This window comes from Corapipo altera, unplaced genomic scaffold (genome assembly GCF_003945725.1).
Source record: "Corapipo altera isolate COAL_440 unplaced genomic scaffold, ASM394572v1 1, whole genome shotgun sequence".
NCBI lineage: Eukaryota > Metazoa > Chordata > Aves > Passeriformes > Pipridae > Corapipo > Corapipo altera.
This window is the reverse complement of record NW_020884873.1, coordinates 19,501,000-19,521,067: the sequence shown is the minus strand read 5'-3', so window position 1 is coordinate 19,521,067 and position 20,068 is coordinate 19,501,000. Positions and strand designations below refer to the sequence as shown.

The 20,068-nt window shown below is 46.6% G+C and overlaps 1 protein-coding gene and 1 long non-coding RNA gene across 2 annotated transcripts; one reads left to right on the top strand and one right to left on the bottom strand.

Annotated features, from left to right (window-relative positions):
- Positions 1-10,643: 10,643 nt before the first annotated feature.
- ARHGDIB (Rho GDP dissociation inhibitor beta) lies at positions 10,644-19,651 on the top strand. Its single transcript, XM_027663920.1, has 6 exons — positions 10,644-10,965; positions 14,546-14,734; positions 15,317-15,400; positions 16,272-16,348; positions 17,856-17,919; positions 18,858-19,651. Exons 2-6 carry the CDS (start codon positions 14,557-14,559, stop codon positions 19,055-19,057), a joined length of 603 nt encoding a protein of 200 aa, XP_027519721.1. The 5' UTR covers positions 10,644-10,965; positions 14,546-14,556; the 3' UTR covers positions 19,058-19,651.
- On the bottom strand, positions 11,673-13,227 carry LOC113956913. Its single transcript, XR_003531011.1, has 3 exons — positions 12,575-13,227; positions 12,178-12,429; positions 11,673-12,091 (listed from the first exon to the last, which is right to left on the bottom strand). It is a non-coding gene; the product is annotated as an uncharacterized LOC113956913 (long non-coding RNA).
- Positions 19,652-20,068: the final 417 nt, after the last annotated feature.

Genomic DNA, 20,068 nt, shown 5'->3' with positions numbered 1-20,068 from the left:
CCAGCCAAGGGGGTGGCCTGTCACCTCTGAGACTCAAGATGCTGGGCTGAGGGTAACAGCTAGGTTGCATCTGGGTACCAGTTGCATTGCTACTGTGAGGATGTCTCTGAGAAAGGGAAAAGCTGGTGCCTCAGCCCATACTCCAATCCAACAAAACTCCATGCATGGTAATGCACACTATTTTGTTGAGTGCTTTGCATCTCCAATGATTTTAATAGCCTTTTGTAACTGCCTGAGAGATCAGTGTCAGAGACATAGAAATAGTCAGTGGAGAAAGAGTCAGAATGAAAAGAGAAGATCCAGAGTCCAGCAAAAAGGTGCTGGAAGATCATCCTCAGCTGTAGCAGCATCTCAGTCACGGACTGTAACTGTCTGGCTTGAGGCATAGTGACAGGGTTAAAAATCCTGTGGTGCCCTTGGTTCTGGCAAAGCACCTCTCACTTACCCTCGTTGACCATCCAGCTCACAACATGAGATCAGGGCCAGCAGGGTTGAAAATGGTCCCAGAAAAGAGAGTAGCACTAGTAGCATCAGAGCTACAGGGGGCAGAAGGAAATCAAAGTGTGGGGTTGTGTATGATGGATGGGATTTGTCTTTGGGTGAGGCTAGAGGAGGGAATTTTGGAGCAGCCGTGCCAGCCAGGGGTATGACTGTGGGTGACCAAGAAGGACAGGCTCTCTCTGATGTGACAGACCCTGGCAGTGGGCAGCAGTCCAGCACTGTGCTGGTGCTGAGCTGAGGCCTGTGGCCTTTCAGATGGTTGAAGTCAGACAAGATAAATTCTTCAGTGAGACTCTTAGCTTACATTAAAAAAATCGATAAGGTCCTAGCCCTTGAGTGGGAACTGAGAAGCCGGGAAGTAAATCCTAGATGCAGCCGAGAGCTTTCAATCTAGCAGAGAAGGAGCAAACACATATTCCCACGTGTTTGAAGATGATTACAGAGCTTTCAGAAGCCTATGCAGTAATTTCTGGGCACAGGAAAGAGGACGGGGGCAGCATCGTGTTGGCATCCTCTCTTCCCTGTGATGACTACAGCTTGTATACAAATGCTTGGAGATTGATTGCACTCAGCCTCTTCTGACAGCAGAAGTGATTACTGTGGGCAGGGACCTGCTTGTGTGGATATAAAGAGGTGCAGCCTGCTGGCAGCAGACTGCACTCCCATCCTGGCTGCTCATTCCCATGCCTCCATCTGCTGCAGCCAGGTTTCCGGGTGTTCCTCCTCCCCTTCTGCCTTCTATGTAGGTAGCGTTGCTGGGGAAATCATCTCTACAGCCCTCTGCTCCTCTTTTCTGAACCTTAAAAATTTACACATGTTCAGGCTGTTTGTTTTCAAAACACTCCTTTTGTTCTCCTGTTTTCCCAATGAAATCTGTCTCATTTCTCTTTAACAAAAGCGGACGTGTGGGAAAAAAATTTCCATGGTGTCACATGAAGCTATTTTTTTGCCACTGAAAAAACATGACAGAAACTCCCTAAAGGGCCCCACTTACCATGTTCTTATTATCAGGCCTCTCTCCATACATCCTCTCTCTCTCCTTTCCCCTCACAAAGTAGGTGGCATTTGCTTTGCAAATGTGGGTGCCCAGCTTCTTTTCAGAGCAACAGGCACCTGCTTCTTGCTCACACCTGGCTTCCACACCAGATGGATGACAAATCCTACTCGGGGACTGAGTACCTGATCCCTGTCCCTCCCTGCTGAGGCTTTTCCTCCCTTGGCCCCAGGAAAGCCAGTGCCGTCCTTTTTGGACACGACGGTTGCCATCTGATCCAGACCAGAGCTGCACCAGAAGCCAGGGAGTCCAAGGGGTTAGCAGGATTGCGGTCCTCGTGGTCTCAAAGGAAAACTCATGAGCTTTGTCACCTCTGGCCAGATTATTCCCTATTCCAAGGAATCACTTAAAAAACATCTCCAAGGTTTCTGACGCTATTTATGAGCTGGCGTAGCCATGGAAACTGTAGTTATACCAGAAATAGCAGCTCACTTGAATGACAAAGAAAACACAAGTTTACAAGACAGTGATTTTTCCAGAGGCCGGCTGAGCTCATGGGACTGTGGGAGGAAATCCCAACTGAGGCACAGACTCAGGGATGCAGTTGATGAGGGCTGTGGCTGGCGTGGGCCACAATAACTGTTTTGAAACGTATCTCTACAAGCTTGTGCCAGATACTTGGGAGACTTTGTGCCTTATTGATAAAGCTTTATCACTTGCCACACAGATACATCTGACTGGAAATGAGCAGAGAATTAACCAGGCATCTGCAATTAAACCTTGGTTTCTCTCCTGCAGACAGGCAGCATACCAACTGCTTCTGGATCTCTGGTGAAAGGACCATTGTAGGACCCGGATTTAGAGTTAGATTGTTTATTGGTCTTGTAGAAGATCAGAGGTTCTCATATCAACAGCATTTCTGTGAGAAAGTTGGTGCAGTAAGATACCTGCAGAATAAGACTTGCATGCTGTATTCCTCCTCCCCCAGTGCCGATCATGTTTCTAAGCTGTATGCTGTTCATGCTAGTGAAAAAAAGAGAAACAGATACAGAGGATTGAGCTTTGCCTGGCACAGATATTTAGTTGTTGGAATACATGCAAATCAGCCCATCAAAGATGCAGAGAAAGCATCCTCATTGAGAGTTTTATTGTTTCTCCTTCAGGAATCATACATAGCTATTTTGGTGTCAGGATTAAGTATCCGTAACAGCCTGCAATAAACTGGGTGTGCTGACTTTGGGAGTCTGTGCCTGCTGCTGGATAAAAAGTTACGTTCAGTGTCCCGGAGCTCAGCTTGCAGAAGAGCCTGGTCTCAATATTCATTTCTACTCATGCCCTGGAGGCTGCTCTGGCAATGGGGCAGAGATTAAAGAGCCTGAGGTCTGTTTTTCCACTGCCAGGGCTCTAGAGAAAGAATTCCATGATCAACCTTGAGAAAAGGGTCCTTTGAGGAAATATAAATCAAGCCATAAGGTTTTGCTGAACTATCAGCAATGGCCTTGTCTGTGCTGGAAACTAGGCAGTGCTGGGGATGACTAAGTCCTCAAGCCAAATGGCCATTGTGAAGATTTTTTCAAGAAAAAGGAAGTCCCTGCTTTTCTGATTCAGTCAAGGGTGCTCTATTTGTGAATGTCATAACATCATTACAGGACCCAGGCTTTCATGCCCAAATGCTTTAGGACATTCTTAGGCTTTTTATATCAGATGATATAAAATTGTGTGGTCTGTCATACACTTCATTAGTTTCTAGAGAGTTAAATTTTCTTCTGAGTAGTGAGCCTAGCCTTTCCTGGAACAGATAGCTGAGTCTTACCATCTCACACTCACAAGACTACCATGTTAGTATGATTTTATTAACTTACAAGAACTTTTCCCTGATTGGGATAAATAAAATGAAAATCAGAAAGATTTTTCTTTCAGAAAGATTTTTCTTTTTTTTTTTTTTTAGATAACACTTTTCAACTTCAGATCTTGAAAGAGAGAATGAAGCTTTCATCATCCTTATTTGTAAATACAGAAGCTGATTCACAGAAAGTTGATAGACCTGCAGATGAGACTCAGACACCCAGACATCTGCTGTGGGGACTGATGTGCTTAGCCATGCAGCACAAAAAGCTCAGTCCTTTATAACTGCTTTGTGATTCATTGTTTAAGAGTATCCCCCACTCATTGCAGAGTTGTCCCATGAGAAAGCAGTATCATTAGTGAGCATCCTTTCCATGCACTAACGTTTCTTAATGTCTACATCCAGGCTGTTGGTAATGACACAGTGGGGCTGAGTTTGTTACAACATTCTAGAAAGCATGCTTTTTTTCTTGTTTTTACTCTGCCCACAATTAAAATATCTTCTTTTTCTTTTGTAAGATTATTTTTGCTCCTGAATGACATTTACAGAACATTATTATACTGAACCAAAACTTAGCATTTTCTCCTTCTTTTATCAAACCCAGACAGTTAATTTTGTTATCTATGTGACTGCCATAAATCAGAGCATGTGGTTGCTCTTAAAAATGTACCTGAATCACACAGTTTCCACAGTATTGTCTCAAGGGTCTTATTTAGATTTTTGTTTTTCCGTAATTGATTCCTTCTGTATGAATGACATGCCATATACCTGCAAACAGTGATTAAATAGTCCATTAGCACTCTCTAAAATGATCATACATTGAACAAAACACAGAAGTAATACTGCCTTGTTAAAAAAAAAAAAAAGACTTCAAGAGTGTCTTTTCATTTAAATAGAAATCAGATAATTCTAGACCTTTCTTCTTCTGGGATAAGAAGAAGAAACTGTACACAAGTCAGCTCCAGATGTCCTCTTTCCTGACAGCTCCTTTTCTCATCTTTTTTTTTTTTCTTTTTTTTTTTTTTTAAAAAGATCAATTCTTTCTCCTTGGTAACCAGCAGCCCAATAAAGGAAGACTTTTCTAAACATTTTGGTAAAATGTTTCTTTCTTCTTCTTTTCCTATGACTTTCACATCATGCAACAGACATATTCTTCTTTCTTCCTCCTACCACAAAAAAACACTGCTGTGCAATCTCATCCAGTTCAGCTCTTTGTCACCATTATTAAGATTTTTTTCATGTAACAGCTGAGGCTTTCAAAAAGAAATGATTGCTTCTGGGGAGCATCTCACACTCTCCTTGGGAACATTTGACTAATGGGTAGAGGAGGCAGCTCTTCCTGCTCCATTATCTTGTCTCTTGGGTGGCTGCTCACCTCCTAGACACACAGATGCTAAATGCTCTAGCTGCCATGTGATAGCAGATCCCTGATGGAAATAACTGTGGAAGGAGAAAAGCCAGAGGATGAAAATCTGAATCAATTTTTTTAAAAATTTATCTTCTCCTTTTATTGCTCAGGTGTATGGCAACTACTAAGCCTTCTGTCCACCCTCAGGATCTTGCAAATGTGTAGAGCTTAATGTTGTTTGTTTGTTTGCTTGTTTGTTTGGTTTTGGCTTTGTTTTTAATGGCATTTCACTGGCAGATTCCAACCTTTTTGTTTAATTTAGATCCTCTACACTCTTGCTTTCCACTGGAGGTACACATCTTTATAAAATGTATTCAAGCTTCTTACTGGGAGGCCACTAACAATATTTTTGTGTCAAGAACCTGTAATTACAGCTTGCTTCCTGGTCCAGTCAAGCATCATAAACACATCATAGATTAAGTGAACTGTTTAGTAGCCATCATTGCATTGGGGCATGCACATGTTGCACAAAGGATGTTCTGGCAGTTTTGTATAAACAAAGATTTATTTGTGGCACACTGATAGCTGAGGGAATGCTTTGAATGTAATGGTGAAAGTTATTTCTAGAGAAAAATGAAAATAAAGGAAGAGGACAGTGAAAAAGGGAAAATTTCCCCACTGGCCGGCTGGGAAGGGCAATGATGGAGTCCAATAGGACCATCCTCCTCTGAGAGCTCTCTCCAGTGCAGCAGGTTATGACAGTTCAAATGATGAATATGATGATTTCTCGCCATGTTTTCCCTTAGTCTGATATACTTTTCATCAAGACCCACTTAAACTCCTATTGGTTATTCCTGGTTGTGATTCTATTAGCTCTGGAAGGAGAACGCTCATCATGGGTAAATGCTGCACATTCATTGCTTGTTGAGCTTCTGTGAATATATAATATTGGATAATATTTACTGAGAATTTAAATAGCCGTTGGCTCTTTCGTTGAGCACCACATTTTTTTTCCTCTTTTATATACTAAAATTTACAAAACAAGAAAAAAAAAGGAGTGGGAGGAAGAGCAATTCTCTCACCAGCTCTTCCATGAGAATCTGCCATAATAAGGTTGTGGGGGTTTACAGAGGCAAGGCTGTGAGAGCAATAATATGGGAACAGCACAAGTGCAATAAAAGAAAAATGTTGCCACAGAGACGCTGGTAATTACTGTCTCATGGCTTCAGAGAGAGGTTATACAGCTGCAAGCAGCATCCCCTGAGCACTGCCTTGGTAAGGCACCAAGGCACATAAGGCACCCATGAGCTAGCTGGAGTCTGGACACAGCCTGACAAGGAGACATGAATTCTAGTATAAAATCAAGTTCCCTGTCAATAGTAGTGATTAGCACAGGAACGGCATGGTGCAGCTGGTAAGGGAGATTTCCTAAGGTCAGCAGAGGAGGAGAGGATGGCACAGCTCTCTTCCTAATTTAGTCCCAGCTTCGGATCTGGCTGTTTCAGAGGAAAGTCATAATGCAGGGAGGAGCGCTTGAATAACTACCTCCTAACACCCTGACTTGTGATCAGCTTAGAAATGAGATTTGATTACACTTGCTGAGATTTGACCTTACATAACCACCTGTTTTCTAAGAGGTCCTAAAATAATCCAGTCCTCTTTCAAATCCAGCTCTGGTGGGTGATTTCTCTAGGACACGTTCCCTGGATAATGCTGACTTCTGCCATGGCATCTACTGAGGGATGGAGAGCAAAAGCTGCTTTCCCCTCTGTGGGGCTCTGGAGTGCAGGGGACGCAGAGAAGACACCCCTGCTCCCTGATAGCAGGCACCTTCTTCCCCTGTCCTCTCACTTACCCCCTTCCAGCTGCTTAGCTCTCCCTCTCCTTCACTGAGCTGCTCTGTCCATCTTCAGCCTTTCTCAGGTTAGCCTCTGAAGGAAACTGGCTCTGTTTTGCCCCTATTCTCTCACCCCCGACCAAATCCTTTTCCTTCCTCTGTCTTCTTCTTTCTTTGCTTCCTCTGGAGTGACATGTGAAATCTTTGCACACCTTCAGGCTTGAGATGGGTGTTATGAGATTAGCGCTTTAACAGGCCTGAAAGCTGCTTAGACTATTAAATCTTCAACCTTCCCTCCATCTTTCAAAGAAATCACTTCTGGAGGAGCTGGAGAGATGGAGCACACAGTCATTTTTTCATGGGTCAGCTCTTCATCCATCTGAGAGCCTTCAAGTACTGTGGCTGGGTGGTTTGAAGGGATTACCATTGGACTGGGGTTGGGAAGCCCAGCTAAACCCTTACCAGGGGCTCTGTGTTGGCACCTCAAAGTGTCTTCTCCCTCCTTCCTCTCCCTGCTGAATATTGGCTCCCTTGCCTGGCACTGTGTCTAACCTCCATCCCTTTCCTCCCTTCCCACCCTATCAGCTGCACACTCCTTTGCAGCACTTTAGGAGGAATGAGTGGCACAGAGTAAGAAGAAAATGGGCACCACTTGTTCTAGGCACAGCACGATTAACCTTAGGATGCTGACTTTTAAAGCCAGTCATGGGACAATGTGTGCCTGTGTTATTCAAATGGAGAGAATTCATGCTTCATTGTCTGTATCCCCACTTATCTCACCTAAATGGGAGGCAGAGAAGGCAATGCCGGGATTACCAAGGAGTTGGGTGGCACCTCGTGATGCAGTGAATGCCCCCTCCTACGGCAGAGAAAGGTTTTGTGTCTGAGCTCCCTGATCTGTCACCTTCCCCAGTTCTCATCACCTCGTGACTGTCTCAGGAGCAGATTACCTCCTCCTATCTCTGCAGGGAAGAGGATCTCTGTGTGTAGTGAGGGACACCATCTGGGGACATCTTCTAGGGGCCAAAACTGACACTTACCTTGCAGCACCTGTTGACATGAATTTGCTGCACAGTGAGGTTGTCTTCCCAGCATATCACCTGTAGCCTTTCTGGAGACTATAAAAAGCTTGAGGAGGAGGCAAAACTCATGACATTGTCAGGATTCATTAAAGAGAAATCTAAGTTAATAACACTATGTATTGAGTTTAGTGAAAATGCAAATTAGTAGTTCCAAAATGAACCGGTTTACAAGAGCAGCATTAAAAAATATTATACTGTTGATCCTCTTAAAATTACAAAAATGGATTCCCTACCTGTACTGAAATCTCTTCTGATTTTTCCCCTCAGAGCTTTCAGAGTGGGAAATTTCACTCCAAATTAGGCAGTTTTGGAAATTACAAGTAAGTGAAAGTACAAGATTCTAAGAGGTGAAGTTTTTCTGAACTAGTCACTCCTAAAGGCTGTAAAATAATTCTGTTCCTCAAATGCAGCCACCTGTTCGACAGAAGATGGCGATGACATTTAGCAGCACAAAGCTGCAATATATCACCACGGTAAAAAATTCAAATCCAGAAATACTGGACTGATTATGGCTGCAATCCAAATTCAAACAGGAAAAAATGCCATACCTAGTTCTTTTTAATCTTACAGTTTTAAAAAAATGTCAAGATTTGTTGTTTCCAATAAGGCACTACAGATATATATGACTGCTGAGAATAAAGGCTGTGTAGTTGAAAGATATGTTTTTAAAAATTTGCATAAGCTTTTTGAAATAAGCTTAGACATTAGTGGTTTAACAGACGTATTAATTTGGTCAACTAATTGTGATCAGTGGGGTAAAAATAAGTAAGACTGAATCATAATATTTTAAGTAGAACATATTATTTTCCAACTAAGAACATATTTGAGACTTTACCATATTTTTTGCTACAAAGCAGGCACACTCTAGCTGTTGTCCTCGTCTCCTTCTGTCATAGAAAAAAGGAATTGGCTGTGGTTGGACAATGTCTGCCAAGAGATGATCTTCATTGCATGGCATCAGTTTGTCAGAGATTAAATACTAGGTTGTAGAGATTTGCTTTCAGTGATGTTCTGCTCCAGCGTGGTTCAAAACCTTCCTTTCTTCCAGCAGAGCAGTGACGTGGTTCCCCAGCAGGATGCTGGGTGTGCTGACCCAAAGGACGATGACTGGCTTCTAAGTTCCCATCTGCTCCACATGGTGCGTATCCGACATCTACAGCTCTTTCTCACATTGCTTACCAATAGGAAGATGAAGCACAGAGCAATGGCATGATTTGCCCCTGATTACATACTGACTAATTTCTAATCTAGGACTAAAATCTATTTCCCCTGCATGCTAGGCAGACGTGCCCATATAGGTTGAGGGTACATACATACGGTGGCACACAGCTATACACCCCTATGCCTTTATGCATATTTGTGGATATACTGGTCTTGATTTATGCTCACATCCATTTAGAAATAGTGTGTAAATAGCTACAGAAAGGCACATGCAGTCTGGTGCTTAATTAAAAAGAAACCCACAAAAGAGACCAAGCTAATCTCAACTATGCCTCAGCAAGAATGATCACCATAATGCTAGTTATGATTGTACTGGTTTTGCTCTACACAGCTGCTAAACCCAAGGAAATTTCAAGCCAAGCCATGAGAGAACAGGGATCTCAACCCACACCTCCTATCTAAACAATTTTCTGGTCTCCCAGTATGAACTGGAAAGTTTGCTAAAGTCAGAGTGTTAGTCCAGACAGCAAAGAAACCCAAGACAAGCAATTGATGTACAAGATTCAGTGGCTTCCTCAGAGCTCCCCACAAATATATCCAATTCTTCACAGCTTTCCCCGGCCAGGACTGTTCACATGAACAATATGAGCCACCATGAAGTGGCACTGTAGTTGAAAGAATTTGCTCTGCCCTTTCCCCATCCCTATCCCACACAGCCACTTCCCTGGTGCTGGCATAAAGGTTTAGCCACATTTGTCTGTTATGAACAAATATTGGGAAACCTATCTGGATTGACAACTCACTGGTATACAATTATGCATTTGCTTACGTGTTTTTGCCCAGTGCCGTTTAAACTCATCTCACTGCTGTATTCAACTCAGTTCTCTTGTGCTGGCCCATGGGGAGGGTTAGCGTAGGAGTAAAAAAGAGCAGAAAAGAACAAAATTATTTCTCTTGGTCGTGAAACTAATTCATGGAAGCTTAAAACGCTTCTCCGGCTGTAGCCCCTGCTAAATGGAAATCCACTGCCAGATAGACATATGCTCTGTTTGTCCCTTGAAATGCATGAGCTAAGAATCATTGTGCAACCCATAGCCTAAATGAAAGCAATGTCAGGCTGGGAGAATCAGTCCCCTTCCTCTGAGATCTGTTTATCCCCGAAGAAGAGCCCTTTCACTCAGTTGTTTGCAATCTTTAAAAATTTGTGTACAATAAATGTTTTCTAACGGACATGTGGATCCCGGGCAGTGAATTTAAGCCCATGGACAATAGATTTGCTTTGCTTATTTTGCTTCTGTAAGTGCATTAAAAGCAGTGTATCAGTCATTGCAGGTCCAGATTTGTCGGTTGCAAACCAGTGATTTAATTTGTTGTACACCGAGGACTGTGTATGCGAAGGATTTATGTGACTGAAGAACTAACTAAGTGGGCACTGCGGGAGTGGAAAAGAAAGAAGAAATCTGCTGATATTTCAGAAAGGAAGAGGTATAGAATCTTTTGGATCATTTAAGCAACCCTGGGAAATGAGAGCTTGTTCTTCCTGAGGTAGCTGATCTTTGAAACTGCTTGTGTGAGAACGGGTGGGAGTTGGGAACAATAAACTGATTAAGTGCAGCAGGTAGCAGGAAAAATGAGATTCATGATGACCTCCATTTGCACTACCCCTTATCTTCCCACGTATGCAGGAATACACAGCCTGATTCTCCGCATATTTTATTTGGTATAAATCAGGGCCAGCTTTTGAAATCGACCTTAATTACACCAAGAAAATAAACAAAACAAAAGCCTGCGGCGAAAAACAAAGACGTACCCCCCTCTCGTTCCCAGGCACAGCAGCCCTCACCGAGAGCCCGGAGCCGTGCACGGGGAGCACTCCCGCGTCCCTGGCCGGGCTCTGCTCCGCAGACAAAGCCCTGTGCACCTCTGCGCAAAAAGAGCGCAGCGCGGCGCCGAGCGGGCGGGAGCGCAGACAAAGCGGGGCAGGCGCCGCAGCATGCGGGGCCGCGCAGCGCTTCCTCTGCGAGTGGGCTGCTGCCGCGCTCCTTTTTTTTTTTTTTTTTTTTTTTTTTTCTGCGTGTGAGTGTTATTTTTTTTTTTTTCCTCTCTTCACCAACTTCCTTCCTGCTCCAACTGCCAAAGCTCGAGGCTGAGCGCTGACAGCAGAAGAGGACCCCGGCCGCAGGCGCCGCTCAGCCGGTGAGTACGAGGGGCGGGCAGGGGGGAGCCGCGCAGGGACAGCGCAGCGGGCGCACCCCCGGCTCGCTCCTCGCTGGCGCCGTGCAACTTCGCGCCTTTGTTCCCGGTGGCTGGCGCCGATGCCCAGTCCTGCCCGAGGAGACTGGAAGGGCCCTGCCAGGACCCGAGGGGGAAGCCTGTCCACCCGAGGCTCCGCGCGACGTTGGGGCGGAGGGGCAGGGGAAGGAGAAGCGGTCCCGGCGCCCTCGCTGTGGCGGCGGATGTATCACTGCGGGTGGTACCCGCGGTCCCCGGGCAATGGGCGCTTTTTCTATCCCCGCACCCCAGAGGGGGTGAGATGGGGGCGCTGCTGAATCCGGTGTGTTTCTCCCCCATCGCGGAAAATTACTTCCTCCCTGCTAAGCCCGCTTCCTGGAGATAAACTCTTGGTTAGCGGATGGTTTGGAGCAGTGATACGCAGAGGGAAGGCAAGTGAAATGCTGCTCCTGTGACACCCCTTTTTGTGCTCCATGGCGGCATGGGGGGGCGAGGAGGTGCCCACCATCCACCCTGTCACTGGCCCCTCCTGCTGCAGGTGCGAGGGCAGCCACTCACCCACGGCACAAGCAGAACTCAGCTGCGAGACGCGTGCACCCCTCGTCAGGTCCTCCTTCGCCTCCTGCAACCTATTCTCTCTGGCAGGCATCCCTAACCCTTACCCTTACCCTCTCCCTGCTGTTTCATGGGTCCTACCAGGCCTCAGAATTGCAGGTGATGCAGGACTGTGGGTTGGGGCTGCAGGAGCACAAGAAAAATGTGGCAGAGCAAGACAAAAATCACAAAGGTTTCTCCTTGCGTAGAGCAATATATGGTTAATTTTCTCATTTTTAATGAGCCTCCTGGGCTGAATGAGGGGCTCTATCTTAGTCCTTGGCCTGGGCAGTGGCACAGAAGCTCATGGACTGCGGCAGCAACATGCTTTCTCTGGGGAGGCGCTGGTGCCTGAGCCCAGGCACGTGTCTCAGCTTGCAGAGGGGACCAGCTCCAGAGCTGGAGCAAGTAGAGGCAGAAACAGTTGAGATGGGAGCTTTCGTCTTGGCCACCTTCTGCCTGGGAATTTGGCAGGAAGGTAGGGTCAGGTCCATGGCTTCGGGAGAAACGACAGAAGGGGGTCTGATCAGAGCCATCCTGAGATGCATGTGAGCCAGGAGTTGTTCATCCCAGACAGCCTACCTGGTCCTGTTCCCTGCAGGATCTTACTGTTGGTATGGCAGGCTGTCTGTCCATCTTTCTGGGAGGTTTTCAGAGTCTAAAAGCATTCCCTCTCAAGAGAGCCACCCACAGAGGGTGGCAAGGAGAGACTTTGTGTCATGTATGATGCAAAGGGAAGATCTGAGGGATGAGGAGCAATCAGTCCTGACTCTCTGCCTTTTCTCTGTGTGTAGCCAGAGATCTCTCTTTCCATCTCCTGGGTCTGTCCCTCTCCTATGATAAACCACAAGATGTGGATGGGGGAGGACAGGGGCAGACAGGCAGGCAGGCAGGCAGGCACCTCTGCTCTGTGCTTGTAGTAGTGGCAGATGCAGCCTGGTATCATGAGAGAGCTTGGGAGAGTCGAAATTACTGAGACCTGCAGCTGGAGCCCAAGTGGAAGGTGACACCTGGCAGTGGCTGTCATGGCTCATCACACCCTCTTCCTGTGCTGAGTGTGGAATGGCACTGAGGGGATTGTGAGGCTTTCTAAGGTGACTGTGCTGAGATCACAGAGTGGTGGGGCATGTGTGATCATTGCTTTCGTGAGAGAGCTTTTGGTTTCCTTACTCGTGAGGACAAGCTCAAGGGCCTTTCCTATGGTATTTAGGTACTTCACACTCCTAGAGTTGGGTGTGAACTCAGTCCAGGTTATTCAGCTGCTAGGACCTGCTTTCTTTCCTGTCCATTTGAGTTGAGATTCCCTTTTATTTCCCACCTGCCCACTCTGCACTAGTTTTGCACTCATCACAAAATTGCAAAGTTGTCTTGCAATAACCATTTCCCATTAGCATGCCCAACTGAGTCTTCTTGTTCCTATGCTGCTCAGTCTTTGTAACATGCCTCTGTCCCTTTGTAATATGCCAATATATCACTCCTTGATTTTTTTTTCCCCCCATTGCAATTACTCTGGGAGGTGTACATATTACTCATTGTTGCCTGATTCACTCACTCATGGCTAGGCTTCGCGAATGAAGATTAAGGATTAAGGTGTTGCCTGATACCACTTGCTGATTCACCCTGAAGAGTTGCCTTTTTTTTTTTCTTTAATATTTCCTTTCAGTTTTAATGAAGGAGAAAACTATCCCATTAGCTCCCGATTTAAATGTTGGGAGCAGGGCAAATGTTAAGACCACAGTTGCAGAGAAGGATGAAGGGTTTGTTTGGAAAATTGCAAATAAGCAGGCAAAAGGGGACAGCCTCAAAGAAAAAGTTAATATAAGTGGAAGTGAACTGAATGATCTGTTAGCTTGACCAAATTCCCTTGCTGCCAAAGAACAAGTAATGGCTTGGTCATTTGTGACAATTGCCACTGTAGTGGGGCACTGCTTTGTTTTTCAGCCTTTCTCTGAAGAGTGGGAAGTTGGCTAGGATGATGTGGCTGGCTCCATGAGGCAGGCAGCTAACTAAGGGTAACCTGGCATAGCACTGCTTACCTCTCCTGCCTGTCTCCTGTCTCCCCATCCCATACCCTGTTGCCCATCAGTTGATCTTTCTCTGCTGTGGTTGCTATTTGGGATGCCACCCAAGCAGTTTTGCTGCCCTTCTGAGTTCAGTGGTGCATGTCCCAACCATGCTGGCTGCGTGGTTGCAGGCTCCAGCTCTCCTGCCTCTCCTTTGCAAGAAGCCCCACTGAAAAAACACAGGTATGCGTGGCTGCTCTGTGGTCATCATCATGCTTCCTTCCTCAGGGGGAAAGAGTCCTGATCAGTGCCTGAAGGGAGCTGTTCCTGGGAGCACAGGGGATGCCAGCAGATAGACTAGGGGGTTCTCTTCCTTGAGAGCTTCAGCTGACTTGCTAATCTAAGGGAGTAGCTGTCAGGTATTTGATCTTTCTATGAAATGTGGCTTTTAACCCATTATGAGAGGGTGAATGAAACATCTGTCCCTGCCTTTATTTGTATATCTCTGTGCTCCAGTGTGTGGCAGTGACTCTTTGTGCGAGATAGCTGACGAGCACTGAAGCCTTGTACAGTGGCTTGTAATTGCGGGGTTGCCGGCCACAGCCATGCTGCAGAGTGGCTGTAAATCATTCTGGTTTCAGCCTCTGCTCCTGCACCTCCTCCCTGGGAGGGAAGAATGGTGTAAGTGCGTGTGCGCATGGTGCCTGCAGGGAGAGAGGAGCGGGGGTAGAGGGGGTTTGTGTTCAAGCCAGAATATCAGCACAGCAGTGTCAGGATTGCAGCTGATCACCGTCGCCATTTGCCTGTAACAATCCTGCTGCCTTTGGCACTGGGTGTGTGCTTGCCTGTCCCGGAGACTGAGCCACACTGTGCCCAGAGTGACTGCCCCTAGGGACACTACCCTGTCCAGAGCAATCTCATTGACTGCCCCCTCCTCTGCTACCCAGACCAAGTGACCATGACTGAGAAGACCCAAGAACCTCATGTGGAAGAAGATGATGATGAGCTGGATGGGAAACTCAATTACAAACCTCCTCCCCAGAAAACCCTGCAGGAGCTGCAAGAGTTGGACAAGGATGATGAAAGCCTTGCTAAGTACAAGAAGTCCCTGCTGGGAGATGGACCTGTGGTAGTAGGTAGGCTGGGGCACACTGATAGGGAGGGACTGGGGAGATGTATCACAACAGTGTGCTGTGGGCATGAGGCAGGTTGCCTCAAAGAAGAGGGATCTTGTTTGACGAGGGACACACGCTGCTTCTGGTGGAGGACTGGGGAGGGACAGGTGGAGAGATGCATGTAAAGGAAGCAGGGAAGATGCTCTGAGCATTAGGAGTAGGATTACTGGGGAGTGCTGTCATCAAAAAGGGACTTGTGGTGGGAGGTGTGTCGGTCTTGGAGGACTCCTGGGGGGTTAGGAAAATGGGGGAACCAGCCTATGCTGAAAGGGAGTCTTGTTGCTCAGAAATGATCTTAAGAAGGAAGTCTTCTGTAGTGGAAAGACATCCTCTAGGTATTGGGATGGACACCAGAGGGATCCATGTTTAAGGACTGGGGTAAATGTGTGGTCCTATTGTGCTAAGAGAAGCCTGGCATTACTGGGTGTTTCATGAAATGCAGTTTCTGTGTGGGAAGGCATCCCTGTTTCTTCAGTGTCATTCCCCTGTGATTATATTTAATTTTGCAAGCTGACAGCTTCCCCCTGACTTTCCTACCCGCAGACCCGACAGCTCCCAATGTGGTGGTCACTCGACTCACTCTGGTATGTGACTCTGCTCCAGGACCGATCACTATGGACCTTACAGGTAGGCACAGGCTCTGTCCTTGATCATGAAGGGGAACAAGTGAAGGCCCTGGCATGCTTTAAGTTAAAAGGGAGTTTGTCCTTGGGATGCTACAGTGGGCTTTAGAGGAACTCTGAGGGCATCTTAGCCTTGTTACTTACTTTAAGGTATCCACATACGAATAAAAAAGGAGGTGTAGCAGAGGAAAATATCAAGGGTCTTTTTCTTCATCTAGACTGCTCTAGGAGCTGGGTTTCTCCTCCATCTCTGCTTACTTCCTTTCAACGAGACCTCATAAGCACAAGGGATGTGCATGCATTCGGTAACAGGCTGTTTTGAAACTTCAGAATCAAGCAATACTGCAGTTCCGGCTCCTGAGAACATGGGGAGAGAATCAGGCTTCACCTTATATGGGCTTTTCTGAAGAGAGAGGAAGCTGGGCTCAGAGAGGCAGAGAGGCTTCCTGTTCAACCAAAGCCACACAGAACCCTGCAGAGCCCAGGCAGCCTTCCAAGCTGGGCAGGAGCTGTGAAACATGCTCCACTCACCCGAGACAGGGCTGGGCATGGATGGAGCATGCACACACTCCTGCAGGTGCCCAACAACAAGTCTATGCATAAACATCTTTATGTATGTGTGCCCAGACCTGTGTTAGTTTAGGCATTATCTTCACAGATGTGGGCACAGACACATACGTACAGCCAGGCATTTCTGTGTATTTGGTCTCATGGTGCAATTGCTTATACAGACCTCCATGTACTCATTTTGCAGGTGTTGTTGCCAACCTTCAAACAGATACTGACCTCCAACACCAATCCCAGCCCCATCCTCCCTCCCACACATGGTCTCTCCTTGCTGTGACAACTCTAATGGCTTGATCCTCTCCTTACAGGTGACATTGAAGCACTCAAGAAAGAGACCTTTATATTAAAGGAAGGAGTGGAATACAGAGTTAAAATCCACTTCAGAGTGAGTTGTTTTCCTTCCTGTTACTTCTCATCAGTTGCTGAAGCCAGTCAGCAGCAGTCTATCAGATAACTAGTGCCAGGCAGCATGCCTTCCCAATAGCTGGGCCCTTGTAAAGCTTCCCTATCTTCAGGTTTTGTTCTACCCAACAAAGGAACAGCTATTTCCAGGGAATTACTTCTGTTTGCTCGCCCCTTGGAGGAAATTGATTTCTGTCCACTCACACTGGTGAACAATAAGTGGTTTGAAAGCCAGATGGGTAGTTTTGGCTGAGTTTGATTTGGCTTTTTAGCCACCAGAAAACCTTTACTTCACACAAAGTGGAAATGGACAGGGAGGAGAAGACAAGAGATAATGGCTTTTCATGAAGTACTGATTCAGTCAGTGTTACTGGGCTTCATGTACACATTAAAAGGATTTTTAATATTGTAACATCTGGCTGAAGATAGCTGAGTTCTTCTGAGTCATACTATACCCAAAAGGGCTCATTTCTCCCTCTTTCTCATTAACCAGTGTGTCAGCCATTTCTTCTGTTTGCAGCTGAAAACAAAACTTGGCCACACTGCAGCGTGGCATCCAGCACTGAACTGATCATCTCCACAAATGTTTGCTTCAGACAAAGCTAGGCTTGGCAGAGAAGGCAAAAATGGAAGGAAGGTAGTTCTGAGGCAGACAAGGGAAGGTGTTAATATTTTGGGTTTTGTAGGGCAGATTTCCCTTCTCCTCCGAGGTTTGCTCTCTCAGAGATGAATGTCCCCCGATGCTGTCCCTCGAGACACCTCCACCTCTCTTTTTGCTATGTAATGTTTCCATCTGTATCTGAGCCCTGTTGACAGAAGATATCTGGAGCCAGACAGGTTATTCTAACTCTCTCCCTCAGTCCCATGGCTGGTAAGAGCTGGCATCATGTGAATTCTCCCCTATGATATAAAAGGATCTGTCCATCTTGTTTCCAGATTAAGTAGTGTACAGTGCAAGAAGGCAGTGTATGCTGAAAGGGAACAGCAAGGGATACATCCAAGCTATTGATGGGAGATTTGAGGAACGATTATGAACAAAACTCTGTCCCTCTGTCTCTTGAGGAGAAGCTTGCCAGCTCCCCATGGAGCTTAGAGGACAGCTGGCAGCGCTCAGCTAATCTTGCCCACCCATTTGTATTGGAGGGATGACTAGTTACCCACGTATGGTTTTCAATATGAAAATTGTTAACTGGGAACTCCCTGCTTCATTTTTCTTTGTCCTCATCAGCCTGTCTTGAGAACATGACTGATGTGCTCCAGTCAGCTTCAAAGTCAGGCAAAGGATGGAGAAGTGCAGGAGATGCACAGAGGATGGTGTTGGTCTCCAGGTGCCTATGGAAAAGTTGTATTAGTGCTCTCTACAATGTGTCCTGTTCTGAGCCTCCCTGCTATAGGGAGTCAAGATGGGTATGTCTCTAATGAGAGGGAAAATCAGCAGATACAGAACTAAAACCCTTCTCCTGACACTTACTTCTGGTCATTTCTTTCAGGTAAACAGGGACATTGTGTCAGGACTGAAATATGTGCAGCACACCTACCGGACAGGGGTGAAGGGTGAGTAAGAGTCCTTCATGCCCTACACACCAGTGCTCCTACCTCTGTGTTCCCTCTGCTCAAAGAAGTGTTCCTGCAGCTCTTGGCTGGGATAGAGGCTCCCTTGGTCCCAAGTCCCTCCCTGCACTGCCGTGCAGGAGGTGACTTCTCAGCAGTATGCATAAACCTCTGTTGCCCAGGACAATTGTTTCTTGTCTCATGTGAACTCAGTATGAACCAGCTCTGCTATCTGTGTGCTAAACTGTCTGCAGCAGCAAAGTCTGCAGAGACTCTGCTTAGACAGTGCTTGCCACAGATTTCTTCTCCATACGAGCTTTTCACCTCCCCTCCACCTCTCCTCCTCCCCCTATAGAGTGGCTCAACCTGTGTGAAGCTTCCCCTGAAAGCTCTTCAGAAGCACTTGGTAAAATTCAGACCTGCTCTACAAAGCTTCCTGCTGTGTGTAGGGTCCTGTATTTGCTAGTGGGTTCTCCTCTTCATACAGTGCTGGTCTGCTTGGACAAGGCAGAGGAAAGCCCCATTTTGCACACACACATCCCACAGGCATTTTTGCATGCAACCACCTCTAAGGCTTCAGCATCCTGTTCAGCACACATAAGTAAGTGGTGTCTTCTCATCAGGAAAGAGAAGTAATGAGGAATCAAGGTAGACCTTGAGCTGTATGCTGTGTGTACTCACTCCCTTCTATCAGCATATAGATGTGACAGGGTATAGACTGAGTTGCGTGTTCACCTGCCCATCCACCCATCTTATCCTTCCAGCTGTCCTTATGCTTCACTAACTCACTGTTTCCATCAGTTCTGCTCCCCTTTGCTGACATGGACTGTCCCTTTTTCTCCTTCTTGTCTCTGTCTGATCTGCACTTATGCTCATGGCTTCTTCTCTCTTTACCATTCCCCATCTGAGGGACTCATCTGCTGTGGATTGTTTTCTCCTAGTGGACAAAGCCACATTCATGGTTGGCAGCTATGGGCCACGGCCAGAGGAATACGAGTTCCTGACACCTATTGAAGAGGCTCCTAAGGGTATGCTGGCTCGAGGCACCTATCACAACAAATCCTTCTTCACGGATGATGACAAGCATGACCATCTCACCTGGGAGTGGAACCTGTCCATCAAGAAGGAATGGACAGAATGAGTTCACCCAGTTTGCCTTCCCCCTTCCTGTCCCGTTGCCTCCTGCACCAGTCTCCAGGTGGGCCATGCCCACCACGCTGCTCCTTCCTGCCACCATGGCTGGCCACAGCCCTGGCAGCCCTTCACATGAGTGCTGGGGCTCTGTGCCAGCCTTGGTCGATGCACAGCCCTGCAGGCGGCCTTTGCTGCTTCTTCTGATACACTGAAAACAACCCAACCGTTCTCACCACCGCCCCATCATGACACATAATGGGTTAAATTGGGAAGCATCTCCCTCCCTCTCTCCCAATGTTTCCTCCTGTTGCCACCATCCCTCCTCTACCAACTCCGGTCCCGGAAGTGCCTTTTCTAGGAAACAAGATCACCTAGCAGGGCAGACTGGTCCCTGGAAAATCCCTATCTTGAGTTACACTTGCCATTGTGCTCTGACTCATTGTAAATGGTTACTTACCTCTCATGATGGTCTCCTGGTCTGTATCTGGTGCCCTACCCTGTTAAAATCCATCCTTGTGCAGGCAAAACCAGTCAGGGGGAATGCAGCTAGTTGCTGTAATAAGACTTTGGTGTCCCAAGAATAAAACCAGTTTCTTTCTTCTTTTTTGCTTGAGTGTCACTTCTTTTCTAGAGTATGTTTTTCAGTTATATGTATACGAAGAATGCATTATAGGAAGGCTTAAGAGCATATTTCAGCAGGGAAATAGCCCTCCTCCTTCAAAACATCAGCCTTACTCTGTAAGCAAATTATTTCAGAACTGTTTCCTTCAGGGATTTCATGAATCCTTTGAATCCCAAAGTCTAGGCTGTGATAAGGAGTTAGACAGCCTCCACCTCTCATCCCAGATGGCAACTGAATGAGCCAGGGAGCTATAAAATAGCCTTCTCATGTTTAACACCTGCCGTAGCAGCTGTTCCCCAGGGCTAATGCAAGAGCTCCAAGTCCCCGTGGCCGGCCTGCTGGGACACAGCACTTGGAGAGGGATGTTCTTACCCAGCTGGGGTACCTGGTCACAAA

Bases quoted from the DNA above. Each gene is read 5' to 3' on its own strand.
- ARHGDIB (XM_027663920.1), top strand. From the start codon at position 14,557: ATGACTGAGAAGACCCAAGAACCTCATGTGGAAGAAGATGATGATGAG. The intron at 15,401-16,271 runs GTAGGCACAGGC...CTCTCCTTACAG, and splicing joins GATCACTATGGACCTTACAG to GTGACATTGAAGCACTCAAG. The intron at 16,349-17,855 runs GTGAGTTGTTTT...CATTTCTTTCAG, and splicing joins GAGTTAAAATCCACTTCAGA to GTAAACAGGGACATTGTGTC.